The 14,958-nt window shown below is 42.6% G+C and overlaps 1 protein-coding gene across 10 annotated transcripts in view; it reads left to right on the plus strand.

Annotated features, from left to right (window-relative positions):
* The window catches only part of LOC124299060 (FH1/FH2 domain-containing protein 3), a 73,723-nt gene that overhangs the window by 29,576 nt on the left and 29,189 nt on the right, over positions 1-14,958 (plus strand). Inside the window, exon 1 of one of the 10 annotated variants that reach the window (XM_046751940.1) lies at positions 13,877-14,048. The exons of the other annotated variants lie outside the window; for them this stretch is intronic. Coding sequence (XP_046607896.1) covers positions 14,017-14,048 — 32 coding nt within the window. The 5' untranslated portion in view covers positions 13,877-14,016. Of the gene's footprint in view, positions 1-13,876; positions 14,049-14,958 lie in introns of those variants that run through there. 10 annotated transcript variants of the gene reach the window in all.

Raw genomic sequence — 14,958 nt, forward strand, 5'->3', positions numbered from 1 at the left:
ATGCATTACACTGTAATTTCTCAAATTAACCCCCGGAAGCAGACCAATGCTGGTATATATTTGCCGTCTTGTCGTGTGAATTGCTAGGATTTACGATTAAATTATACGGTTGTATTAGTAGGGAGATTTGTAGAAAGATAGTAAAATACGTAAATGGCATAATAGTGTTCATAGGTGTATGAAAGGGGAGAGTAGAAAATGGGGCAAGAATTTCGATGCTGGGTTAATTCCCGGGCGGCGAGTGGTGCAATTTTCCAAGTATATTTTTAACGTCAGCTTTGTGTCTTCTATAGCGTTGGTTTACTTGCGGCATTACTCTGTTATTCTTGGCAAAGTGTCGAAAGCCTGCACTATCGTCGTATTCATTTCCGAAAACAAGGTTCGCGGACGTGCAAGCATCGACGGATACCAAGGTAACGGCACATATTTGTTATATCTCTCCGGAGTGGCTACAGCTGTGCCCGCGACGATACGGTACAACCTATGCATATTGTAGATGATTTGATCCAGAGTCACGCCGAACGCGGAAGTCAGGTGAGTGTTCCAGTTATTGACTCTGTCCCAATCATTGATCTGTTTTACTTGTATCTGTTTGATCCTTAGTTCTAGAATTATCAAAAAATAAATTTGTAATGTTCAAGCGTCTAGCAATTGGTTTTAGTCGTCGAGAAATTCACAATTTTTACCGTAGATTCATAATTTTGGAAAATAAATGGTTCAATCATTGGGTCTAAACGTATCAATAAATGGTACGCTTACCTTGGCGGGTAGATTTTCGTCCAGACGTGTTGTGAAATTTTTGAAACATTGAGCCTGTAGCTATGGTAATTTACCGACCATTTAGCGTGACTTGCGCGCAGTTTATAATCGGGAATTCGGGACTTGTTTGATGGGTTTTACGAAACTAATTGCCAGGAGAACTGCAATCCAATTGGCGAACAGGGTGTATCGCAAATCAAAGCCAGGTTCGCCAATGTATATAACGCTTAGAATTGCGTCGGACCTGAAATCATTGCTCTCCAAAGATATAAGGTTTTGCAGGTACCGAGGGTACCCTTTCTTGTTTAGACGTCTGCGGCGAAAAATACAGTCAACAATTAGTCGTTCTGTCACGTCCGAATTACTCACGCCCAGGTGGTGTCGTATAGGGGGTTTCGGTATGCTTTGCAGATGTACTCGTACTTGCATAGCTGAATGCATCGAATGTGCATAGGTACACTCATTTTAAATAACAATCAACAACGACGTTGAAGCCGGCTGTGGACAACGCCGGCGGAGACGCGTTGAGGATGAGAAAGTCGCCGAGCTGACTCAGAAGCGTGAATGGCGATGGAGGAAGGATATATTTACAATATACCGTGTGCCAGCAGACTCCCTGGTGACACGGAAATAGATTGCGTAGCCTGGTTTTCCGCATTATTCTCAGAAATTCAGTCGATAAGGATTTTTAAACTTTTATCTTGACATTTCGATCCTAATCATTCATTTAACCCAAGCACAGATGCTCAGAGCCATCCTCTGAGATATCTGATCTGCATGTGGTGCTGTAATTAATATAACTGATAATAATTGATGTGTAAAGTACACGTATACGTACATCCGATGTGCTGCATTTTGACTGTGCCGGCCCTCTAATTAGTACATGTTTCAACTTGTCGTTTATGCCCGATATTTCTCAAGAGTGAATATGAGCAGATGGAATAGCAATAGCAAGATATGCAAATTATCATCGACTTAAAATTAGCGCGAGACAATCGGTATTCCAAAATTTTTATCGAAAATCCAACCCCAGGGACTATTTGTTAACCAACAAAGTGGCAGGCAGTCTCATCAGAATCTATAATAACTTGGCGAGTAAGCTTTACACGAATGAGAGAATTTTTATCGTTGTTACCCACTCAATTAAAACGTGTAAGTTGTACGAGGGTGAAAGAAAAGTTGAGAAATGACAATCGACATAAGAAAGGGTGGTCGTAGATCGCTTCGGTTCACGACTAGACCCGATAGAATGGTACACTTAATGTGAACTCGCTTGAAACTATTAACTTAAATAAGCCCACGCGGAGAAGGGGATGAAATAAGTAGGAGAGAAAAGTTGCTAAAACTTTCTGTCTACTCTCCAAACTCTTGCCTTGTTGTTGAAGCCTCTTTCTCAGCCTTTTCAGTTGTTGGCAACGACGAATGCGCGTTTTTCCGTTCTGTCCCTTTCAACCGGTCTCCTCCCTTCAACAATAAGTGTTACAAAAGTTTTGCGACTCGTTTCATAGTTTCCTCACTTATTCTGTTTTACCTCGTCTACTTCCTTTCCGTACCCTGTTCCTTTCTCTGCATATTCCGATCGTTTTCACAAAATTTCATTGCCGTACGGACACCTTTCGGGTAGCCAACGATGCTCCAATAAAAATTGTGCCCTCCCCGTCCCACCCCATCCCACTGCCTTGTCCTCCAGGTTAAATCATTCATTCGTTTGCTTCCATATGCCTTGGTTTATGCTCATACCGTAATAACAGTCATCTGCGCTCATGACACGCGTAACGATATACGTGACCGATCGATCTAGTAGCTGGCATAATTTATGATCATTATACTCGCATATCATATAAGCGATGCATGCGCGGAAGTTTTGTTTGTTACACGAAAATAAACCTCGGTTTCGACCCTCACTTTTTAGACTGTTTCTGTACGCTTCACCACGATACTACCCGCACTTGGAAATTGTCGCACGAAGCTACATGTGTGGATTGTGCCGCGTATACGAGGGGGACGGTAACGAAGGCTTATTGTAAGGTTTGCATCAGAAGTGGACATCTTTGCGAAGCTCGGATGCCCCTGAAAATATACTTATTTCGTTCGCGCGTGTACTTTCTCCCCTTATTGTTAGTTTTCGTGTGTAACTAAGCACTAACGAACGATCCCCGCAGAGCGCAGTAGCCGAGAAAATAGAGAGTTGGCTCAACGTTGAATAGGTTATCTTCCCGGTGAATCCTGAATTCGCGCAACTCGAGGCTTTATAATCACGGTGGATCCCCTTTATATTTATGCACCGGGTGTCCCATAATTTATCGTCGGCTTCGTTCGCGCTAAACGGGCGGCTCGCTCGCTGGCGAGGAGACGCCGCTGCGGGGGAGTCGCGGTGCTTGATGAACCGGTTCGTTCGGTCGCATGTGCTCGCTATCAGTATGCGACGAGTACCTTCCGCGGGCGCTGCTGTATAATTCCTTGCCGAAACTCCTCGTCGTTGTAGGGGTGGAACGGATGACAACGTTTGCCAGGGTAGCCGCACACCTGGAAAACCTGGAAACGTTAGGGTATTTAGAAGGGGTCATGGAAAACCCGGAATTGTTGGGGGATTTTTAAATTGGTCATGGAAAAAACTGAACATGTCAGTTTTCTATCATGGGAATTATAAATGATTTTTCGAGGTAACAAGTTTCCTTTATTTCGTCGAGAAAAGAAATTGGCTTAAACTGAATTTTTTGTAACAATATGTTTTTCTTCAATTCGAATTGAATTTGAACCGAATATAGAGTTGATAAGCTGATCGATTACGGTTTTAGTAACTTACTAGAACCGGGAAAATGTCGCGAGAAATCAGTTTTTAGGTTCTGGAATACTTGGAAATGTCACGACATTTTTTTCCCAAAAATTTGTGGCCACACTGGTTTGCAAACCTTTTTTTTTCATGACTTATGGCGGAATCTTTGCTGCTCATTATTGCAGGATAAAAAATAGGAGTTTTCATTTATCCGCGTATGCACGAAACGAAAATCAGACTATTGTCGCACCTTCTTGGAACCGTTCAACTTTTGCCCGGAGTATCTTAATCGGTAATGTAAGTTGGTACACTCTGTATAAGGTTTTCGGTTTATCGTGACGTTTCTCTGTATTGATAGAATATTTAGCCGTGACATATCGTGCCATCAGAATATTTAATCTGATTGTATGCGACAAGTCCCAACAACTTATCTCGTCCAGTAATACGTAATGCTGTGTATACCGTGAACCGTACGGTTACCTTGGAGAGAGGAAAGATTCGCCACCTTGGATGATTTCGCAGAGCGATGAGTTCATCGTGTATATTAGTGCATGTTAGTTTTAGCGCGTAAACATCTCTGAAAACTGTAACCACAGCGACACGCTTGTTTGCACAGACGGCGTTTTTCGAATAAAATAATCTACAAAACGACTTTCCGTGTATTCTGGAAATTTCTCAAAATTTTGCTTTGCGCGTTTCTAGTTCATTCTTGAGAATATTATTGCGATTCTTTGTTTTAGCCACAGAACTGGACGCTGCTTATAATACTTTAAGGAATACTTATGATTATTTAAACGGAAGATTATCATTCTCAGCGGAACACGCGGGACTATCGGACTTTGAGCTTATTCATCATTACGGTGATTCTCAATTTATTCTTATCTACAACTTTCCGAAACGATGGGCTTACGCAGCAGTTCTAAAGGCTGGCCAAAATAATTTCGTTTCTTTTCTCACCTCACGCAAGCATTTCCAACTGCACAAAAAACATCGTTAATCCTTATACACGCGCTCGCGTAATTGCCGGATGCTCGTCGTAGGAGCTATTCTGGAGAAAATCAGAGTTCGACATCTAAGTAACAATTGGTCAAGATTTCCTGCAGCAAAGATTAGATCGAGTTTGTTTTTCTAGTCTCCTCCCAATGTATGTGTTGACAAGTTGTGTTGTTCAACGTTTCAACGATTTTATTTACAGACCAGCCTTCGGTAAATTTGAAAATTTTATTTTGGATTTACGAGTAACGCTAGCGAACACATCGGTAAGTGAACTGGGGTCAGCTTTAAAGCTGTGCAGGCACTCTCTGAAATCCAGGTCAGCGCCTATTTATCATAAATTTACACAGTACGGTATATCTATACCTATCTTAAAGTACTCGGCTTCCCGTATATTGTACAACATTTATTTTTCCAGTTCTTGACACGTTGGGCTAATAGTGAAATTCAAAAAATCGTATCCAATTAGTAAATACAAATGGTTTGCTGCCGCATATTGCTGTAACCAGGTTACAGCCGTTAGTTCACTGTCAGAGATTCGTCCGATGTTGTTGTTTAGTAGCTTTACGATCATCTTTAAAATGTTATAGTTGAACTCAATCCTGCTGCTAGAATGTATCCTAAAAATCTTGAATCAACGTGTAACATAATTTTATACAAGTTCGACGGAGTTAAGGAACGTCCAAATGCCAGTAACGGAAGAAACTGGCAAAGTATAATATATTTCGTATTGTGAATTATATTTATCGTTATTCCACTTCATCAAGCATTCCGGAAAAGTGGATATGGCGCAGAAATTACAAGTGACAAACGAAGATGATCGGGTATATACAGGTGCACTTCGGCGATATCTGTGCTTCTTACAACCGGTTCGATCCACATGTGCGTTGTGGACCCCCCCCCCCCCCCCCCCCTCCCCCCACATCTCTACCTGCAGCAGCGTCCCTTCTTCAACCCCCTCCTCCGCTTCCTTCGCGGCCTGATCGCTTGCTCCTCTTTTCTTCCTTCTCTAGCTCTTCTTACACTCCTTCTCTCTCGCTGGACTCTATCGAGCATGAATTGTACGAGGAATAGCTGTATCCTTCTCTCATGCATATCTTCCTCTAGTCACCATTTAATATCTTTTTCGACGCCGGAGAGAAGAGTTGATAAAATCATGAGAATATGTATCGGAATCCTCGCGGTGCATACAAAATCCCCAGTGTACCAAGTTCTCGACGCTCTCGACGATGAACCTCACTTCGCGAATAGCATCTTCATAGGGTTCCATCTCCGCGTGCTTTCCCGGGGGGCAATTGGGTGAGGGAGACTCGAGTATACGTGTACCAGGGTGTGGGCACCATGCATCTGCGGAGATTGTGGCGATTTCACCTATGGTTACTGCTCATGGTATGGCTGTTCGTCGGGTTGACTATCAAGGATCAACCCCTTTCTTACGAAATTGGTAAACTGAGAATGGTAAACGGGGCAACGCGTGATCTCGACTTTGGTACGAATGACCTCAACAAATCGGCTCCAAATCATGTCCGTCAAACTTGTCGGCAATGTTTGATCGGTAAAAAATAAGACAACCCCTAGCTGTACGCCACAACTTCCATTCGCGGAAGGATCAGATATTATGACATAATTTGGGTTACAAATTCCGCTGACCTCCTGCGAACGGTGTTCCTACGTTCTGTATAAAAAGCACAGAGTAGGCCGACATTTGGATATGGCTATACGGCAAAACACACTTTGCTGGAGCTGCCGCGTGTGTCGACTTCGAATTCGTGAAAGTTGTACAAAAAGTGGAACCAAGTGCGAACGGGAATGCCCTTTGCCTCAATATGCTTATGGGGCCTCAGCGGTAGAAAAATTGCTTTGACATTAAGCGGCCTACTTCGATTCGGAAGAAACGTGGGAGAAATATTACGCTACATCGCCCTTGATTTCGTTCAACAAGATTTTCAACGTACCGAGTTATTGACATCCTGTATTTGACAAATATGGCCATCAATTTCCGGTAATCGGTAAGAAATTAGCTTAGTTGAAAATGACACGATGTAAAGAGCAGAAAAATTTGGCTCGAACAAGCTTACAGTTCCGAATTATTCGAGTACGTTTGCAGTGTACAACTCATCGTTAAACAGTTCTCATTTCCTCTGTGCGCTTTACGTTTGTTCCACGGTGATAATCGACAATCACATCTGCAACTGACGAAGAAAGAGCGAACAAGGAAACCATGGGAAAGTAGCCACCCCGGTAATGCAGCTTCTTCATTAGCCTTTCACGAACGTTACCGCCTCACCTATCGACCTCAGCCTATCAGGCCGCAATAATGCCGGAAAGTCTTGTCGAGAGACGAAGGGAAAACATCCATCCGCAGTGTAATATTTAAACGACATGTTTATACTGCATAACATCGTTACGTACCGCTTGCCTGAATCAGGCCTTTCGATTTCGTTGAAATATTTTCATGCTGTGATCAAAGCTTTGAGGAATTTTTTTAACCAAAAAATCAATGGGCGTGAAGAACGTGCTGCGGAGGAACTGAGCATGAAAATGCCTTTATATTTATTTGTTCATTCCAACATCCTCTATTCTGTCAAACTTCATTAGTCCAAGACGAGCAGTTTTAAGACTTCTGATCAAACACGATTACATTTTGAGTAGCGGGTGAGGTTTCCCAATAGTTTGTGCAACGTGGTGAAAAGCTGCGGCCTCTTCCACACCGACTGTTAGCCAATGCAACCGCATCTCTTACGGTCCGTGACCCAGACAACCCCAGTACGCGTTCCCACGACTCCACCACTACCTTCTCTTTGATTACAATACCAACTTCCTCGCACAGTTGCCGTCGTAGGCATACCGTAGTCATGTAGAGTGACTTCGTCCTCCGGCGTCACTTTGCAGCAGCGTTATAAGGAGTCTTGACTCCGGACTTGATAGACGTCAGGGATTTTGCCTCGAGACGCGCCCCGTGTTGTCGAACCCGTAATCGATAGCATACAGGGTTGTACAATGGTAAGAGGAGCGAACAACTCGATACACGTATGACGACCTGTTTCTGTTTTATACTAAGGGTCACATCAGAGAAATTGTAGACATTTTTGAATAATGATTTACCGATGGCTCTATATCTTCTTGCGTGCAATTATAGCAAAATACCTGCTACAAAGGACGAAGTAGAAAAAATCATACAATTTGAAAAAGTTGAAACACTGGATTTCATATTCTGCTTCACCTATTTCCGTTTGATATTCTTTTTAAACTTACGTAATTTCCTTGGGGTAAATTCTCGCGGGGTGGAAAAGTGGGACGATTTATCCCAATTTATCCTCCCAATTAAGTTTCGTCAGAACGAGGAAGAATCGCCAACGTCTGAATTCACTTTGTCGGTATAAATTTTTCGCAATTCAACTCTGCAGCCGTAGAGGGAGGCAAGAAGTGGTCGAGCTGGTTACAGTGGCTTCGTTGGTATAATTGGCCTTCCATTTTACCAGTCACTGAGATCGTTTCAACCCGATCCATCCGAACAGGATAAAAGAAGTTAGATGAGCAAACAGACAGCAGTGGTATTTCATTGCCTGAATATTCGTCCAGACCCGCTATTCGAGGCCTTGCAACAAATAAACGTGGTGCCATGTTATCAGCCATCTGTCATCTACGCGTTTACGCGCTTCAGATCCGTCTCTAGGATACGGCTAACGTATTTCCTCTATTCAAACGTACCAAAACTTCCCCATGCCATTTGCCGCAGAGTAAGACGGTTAGATTGCGTTAGTGGATCCGCCTGTCTGTCCAGCAAGGCCATCAATGCGCAGGCCTGGCTTGTGTTAAATGCGCCTGATTGTAAGACAAACTGCAGAATGTGCACTGTGTGTGTCAGATCGTTGACTGTAAGAGGGAGAGAAAAAAGTGGAAGTGGGACACCGACGGCCTGAATACTGGGGGCAATGGTGTAGTAGATCCTGGCTCGTGGCTTTCGGCGACTCGGGAAGTGTCGAGCTCCGCAGTAGGTAGTCACTCGATTCGCGTGCGCCGGTAATGCGTCAAATGGAAGAACCGAGACGCGCCAGCATGTAAATTGAGTCATAAGTTTGACAAAAATCGAAAGACAATGGTGCCAGATCCTTTCGCGCGACACCTGTTGGGTAGTTTTTGGTCACTGTACACTGTACGATCATGCACATGGAGACTGTGCATTGAATCGTCAATGAGACCCAAGTGATGCGATAGCTGTCGCGAATGTTAGTGCAAGAAAGAGAAAAAAAAAATAAAACCATTACGATATTCGTCTATCGTCTCGCAAATCGCTGTGCCTAGTTTGAAGTGCTGATAATTATGATCTGTAGTAGGCAAGTTGCCCGGACGAGTCCTTTGATGCGGAAATGCGTCGGAGAGATATGCTACGTCTGCAGGTAACTAAATCCAGGTTCTATAGATTGTTTTTTTTATACCTGACCTCTGTCTTTGTTCGTAGCGTATTGGTATACTTCGGTTTTCCATTTACATAACTCTCCATGTAATAATTGTATGCCAAGTCTCTGAGCATACTGCCGAACCATCGGAAACTCAATCCTGTAGATCTGTAAAGTGTCAAGTTGAATTGCATAACCGAAGACAGTTGATTTCACGATCATCATATTATGTAAGGCTTAAAATTATATACGTGCTCGTAAATATCGTACAATAAGCGAAAAAAATTGAATTGATGATACAATTGAACTTGTGTAGTGAAACTGTCCTCGCGTGGAAATTAGAATGCTGGCTCGACAAGAATTACCATGTTAACGAGATGACGTATACTTTCGTTACTTGATCACTTGTCGCTCCGTATCTGATGGACGAAGCTTCTACTCGTCGCATCAAATTCCGCCACCTGGAGCTAGCCGACGTTTGTAATAAATAATTGCTGCATGTTCTTGTATGGTCTGACCGATCAAGGAACGCTAAGCGAAGAAGGACAGGCTGCTCCATGTGTGTATGGCTCCCGTACTCGTATCCTGCGATGTTAGGATATTGATCATTTGCTTTCTAATGCTGTATCGCCGGATAAACTGTACAGAGATTGGCTTGTGTGCTGCGACCGATATAGTGGCACTGCACTGGGTGGGATTCCGCAAAGACGCTCAGGCGTAAGGAATATAATGTCACGTCTAGTGCGCAATGTCAGTGAATATTGCGGATCAGAATTCCGGAATCATACAGCTGCGGTTTAAAAGGTAATAGCGTACACCTAACTACTTTCCTCCCACGGGAGGTTTTCGTACCAGCTTACGTGTATAAACATTACACACGTATAGGTTTAATTTGGTGGTATGCAGGGAAACATCCTGAAGTTCATGGCTTGAGCAACTGGGAATGAATAAACTGCAGCTTATATCTTATTCCAAGGATCGCCTGGCGGTACCGAATAAAATAAAAGGCAACGTGAAGCATGCTGAGGCAAAGACTGTGGCAACGGAAAGGAGAGGGAAAAAGCAGTCGAGCTCGTCTCGGCCAGAGATATAGAGGAGAACACGGAATGCGAGACGGAGATATAGAGATCGAGATGAAATAAGCCCGGCTACGCGCTTGAACTGCAAATTCGGCGCGGCGTATAGAGTATAGTTATTCTTTCCTTCGCAAACTCGTACCCGAGAGTCTCTCGGCCTTGGGCATCCCCAGTTTCTCGTGGGACTCTTGCTAGGCGTTTCGTGTCACAAAAGTGTGAAATTTTGGTCCTTGTTACCGCTCACCTTATAACCGGAGCGCAAGACACTGTATCAATGGTGTACGTATACAATAGTATCCATGTGTACGATGAACCTGCGAATGGGCATTTGGATGCCCTGTTTGTGGTAGCACGTCTCTTTTGCGATGGAGGCTAGAGCGGAGAGGAATTTTTGGTGCATTTGTAATAAGCAAGATCAGGAGAAAAGTGAGCCAGTTGTTTGATGATTTCAAAATATTAACCTAAAAGACAAGCAAAGTGACGAGGTTTACCTGTTTGACACACACCTATTTCGGATGAGTGATCTGTACAAATGCACTGTGGAGCCCTGCAGCAGGTAAATGTTCAGATGACTCGCCGTAAGTCATACAGAATCAAGGGAATACCGCAGCTTCCATTTCCTCACGATCGCTCAGGTATCCAATTCAATATCGCTGGCGTCAGTTTAATTGACTCGTATATTCAATCAAATGAATCTTATAGTTCTTTTCTCGTCTCCGGGGCCGTGGACTTTTCGGTTAAATGTAAGACGATTTCCAAAAATTTTCAAACGGTGTGTCAGATTCGGAATACCACGCGAAAATTTACGGGTTTTTTCATTCCTGGTTGAAAAACTATTGGCTCGGTTTGAGAAAAGTTAATCAAGTCGGGCAATAGGCCAAGTTATTAGGATTTCAGAGCATTCCGACAAGATGAAACTCAGTTTTTGTAAATTTAGGTGTTGACACACATTTTCAGCGTATATTATGTTAGATCCGGCTGTATGCCTATCTGTAGTGGCCGAATACTGCTGTTCACGCACGTAAAACTAACTCATGAAAGATGGCCTGCTTCCGTACGCATATAATGATAACTAATTCCATCTGAATAGCCATGACAATGTTTGTTGTTCGTGCTGAAATTAGATTTTTAGCTACCATAGGCTAAAAATGTTTGGTGTGCCAATAAATTATACGCATAGGTGTACCTGTAGCGTGTTAGGGTGGAACTGGCGGTGACATATCGAAAAAAATTAATGAACCAGTGAATAGAACAACGTATGGATGGTTAATTCAGATTGCAGCAAAGGTGCGAGTGTACCTCTTAATTTCTACGGCTTTGATAGATCTCAAATCGTGCGGTGACATTTCCCTACAGCTTGAATTCTTTGCTGGAATGAATCTTAGTGAATATAAAATATCCGTGAACTGGAAGTTGTGACACGTGGCAAAGTCTCTTATTTTAGATTGATTGTTTAAATGGCCGCCTGGTCATTATAATTGAATACTTGAAGCAATCAAGTCGAACGAAGTGAAATGTTACAAATTGTAGTCACAAGGAGTTGGAGGCTATCTCTTCGTTTATGATTATTTGGAAAAGACACGCTCTTCCGAAACTGGGTCAACTCCAGCCGCCAATCACTTTAGCTTTTAATAAAGAAAGATGCACGTTTGTTAAATGAGCGTCTTGATATATTCACTTTCGACAGATATTAATAGTAGAAAATGAGCCTGTGAAATATTTTTCCTCGCGTTTCAGAAATTTAAACAGCCCTGCCTAACTTGAGACAGCTTTTTGACTAGCTTCCTGTGTACATTCTTCATGCTTTGACTGAACACAATCGCAAGAGTTTAGGTTCTGTGAAGCAGGCCTAACTTCTTTGAGATTATACTTGAAAGGCCATAAAAACCCCGTCCTGCATACAATTGCCACCTACCGCATGGTGAAATTTTCTTTGCGAAACGATTACAACTAACAATGAGGTCCAGGATTCAGGCAGATATATCTGCGAAATAGGCAAAAAGTCCGTGAAGTTAATTTCGCATACTATCTGATTTCTTTTTGGATTACGTGTGATTCTCCGAATAGCATCATCATAGTAAGGTGTAGAGATTTTGATTGGTTCCTAAAATAAAATGAATTGGATAAACTCCAGAATGAATCACTGACTATAATTTGTTTCAACGGGGCGAGTTGAGTTTATCTCTAGATCAGTGTTCCTTGGTAACTATTAACGGAAAAATTCGTCAGTTTCATATCGGTCGGTTTGTGAACCGAAGATTCTCGAGTCTTCGGGAACCGGTCTATTTTACGAATTTGAAGTTAGTAACGTTATCGTAACTAAACATTGGGGAAAAAATCATTATTTTCTTAATATTACAATATTTTTTCTAAGATTCTAAGATTTCGAAATACGAGTGTGTTTTATTTTATTACGGTTTACTGAATCTCAAACGATTCCAAAATCGCGAAATAGCCGTTTTTTCTCAGCATGAATAGTCACGATAACGTTACTAACTGAAACATGATTCTATCCTCATATTACAGCTATGAGGTACCTCGATACAGTGGCATATCGTCTACCTACTTCTCGTTCGCTTCTTTCCCTTCTTTCACTTCATTCTTTATCTTTCTCATTTATTTATTCCACAATAAGCGTGGCAATTCACTCTCACGCAACGGAGTGACCACAGCGACCATTCTTTTCCACTAGGTATACCCGAATCCCACTTATTTCCACCGCCCTCTTGAGGTATTATTTCGATCGCTGGTCAGGTTCCCATTCTGCAACTGTTACTTTTTCATCTATCCGCCATTAGCGGACAGCGAGACGGAGAGTCTCTGGGTATTTTGTACAGTTTGGTTGCGCACGAGGTTCAAACAGGTTCGCTACCGCCTTGCTTCCCCCATTCAACTGATCTTAACCTGAACTAATTAACGCGGGGTAACCTGGCCGGACATACTTGATGCTGATTCAGGGGAGCAGGAGGACACGCTTCTTGACCGTGGAAAAAGATTCATATCGGTAGGTAGATAGTTGGCCAGGCGACAACTGTGGTATTAGGAGTTGTACGTATTCAATCCCGTAAGCCACGTTCATCCATTGATCATATTTCGAAGCAAGAGCTTGAAAGTAAACAAGTCACGAGGTTCGTAATCAGGGTACACCGGAGTACCTCAGGTTCCGTATAACTGCGATCGTATTTAAGCCGAGTCGTCATCTGGTGGTGAATGAACATATATGAAACTGTCTGCGGTTATTAGGACGACAAACAACTCTTCGATGCACACTATAAAAATAACGTAGCAAGTTTTGCTATCACAATAAGTATAATTATGGAATATTTTTAAAAGCGCCTACCCTTGGGTTGGGCAAATCAAAATTGCGTAAGGTTCGTTCCGACAACCTCGAGCTATATTGTGTCACATGATTTCGTATAAAGGCTTAAATTAAAAATGAGATTGACCAGTGTTATCGAGGGCACCGTCGGTTAGTACAAGGCCACGCGTAGACCCACGTGATCCTTAAAAAGTTTTAATTCTTAATAAATTTACTCTGCTAGTAAATTCGGCCGGTATCGCTAAGAAGCCGGACGAAACTGCGCGCTTAAATTAACCGAGTGTCAAGGGATTCGCGTGTAGCCACAACTACTGATTCTACCATAGAAACGATCCGCCTAACACTGCGTGGTCGTAGGCTGTCACGAGTAGAGTGTGTATAGTCTCTCTTAGAATGCACCGAGTGTAGCCAGAGCTTTGATCTCCCACCATTTCTATTGTGGCGGTCGCCGCAGCTCGCGAGTTGGTTCGAAAGAAGAAGCTCTCGGCCGAGCCAAACGCGATATGCTCTGCAGTTGGCGTTTAGTTCTCGGACGTAGTGGGTGGTAATGACACGATTAGTGTATTGGAATCTTTCTTTTTTTTACCTCTTTTTTTTTCTCCGACATTGTATTCGGCGTTCTCGGTGAATTTTATGCGACTCGGCTATTTCGCCAGGATATACACGGAATATTTTTCATAGAGTGACAGTGCTATGAGACTGGATCGTATCATGCCACCATATTGGTAATTTTATTTTATTCATGTTTTTTGAAATTACACTTTGTTCGTATAGCTTGTTAAAAGTTTAAACACTTTTGCTGAATGATTGAAATCCCGTTTGCGTGCTAAAAAATATCGGATTACGTAAACTATTCGTTTATGAGTGTTGGAAGGTCTCCTGTAGTTAAATTTGTCCATCGCCCCTCAAAAAATAAGGTGTCGGCAGGCTCTACTTTTTCAACTAAGCTTCGGAATTAAGTAATTTTTACCCCGTTGGAGAGTAAATTTTACTTATAGTTGTATTTTATTCTTTGAGCAAAGAAGGATACTCATCTCTATTACACTTTATGCTCTTATCGCCGATGAAACACAGACTGAGATTCTGGCGTGGCCCGAGAAAAATACAAAATTTGACAAGTATGAAATAGAAATAGAGGTAAAAATGAATTGCACACCGGCTACCGATGTAAGGTAAGCCTTGTCCCCGCAGTTGCGTCAAGCTAGCTGAGCTAAGATCCCAACTTACAACTTGGCTCGTGTCCTGGTTTTAAAAGATTGTCCGATACCTTGGTCTTACTTATTTTAAACAGTTATCGCAATGCCGTCCTTGTCCTTCGACGCCAAACTCGATGGATGCACGGGTGTGTTATTACCACGATAGACGGAGGATTAAATTTCTTTTATCATAGTAAAATTGGAGTCGTACTATTTGATAGCGAGAGTATGGAAAAATGAGTTAGTAAAAATGCCGCTTCAAGTCCATTCACAAAAATCATTTCGGACGCAGGACCGTGCTCTGGGCTACTCTGGTATGAGTAAGCGGACGCTTAATGTAGACCAGAATCTAGTATCCGACACAGCGAGATACCACGAGGCTCTTGGCGTTAACACGATGCGCAATTGGAGAGGTTAATTCTTAAGTGATTTATGACTC

The sequence above is a fragment of the Neodiprion virginianus genome, chromosome 2 (assembly GCF_021901495.1).
Source record: "Neodiprion virginianus isolate iyNeoVirg1 chromosome 2, iyNeoVirg1.1, whole genome shotgun sequence".
NCBI classification, from domain to species: Eukaryota; Metazoa; Arthropoda; class Insecta; order Hymenoptera; family Diprionidae; genus Neodiprion; species Neodiprion virginianus.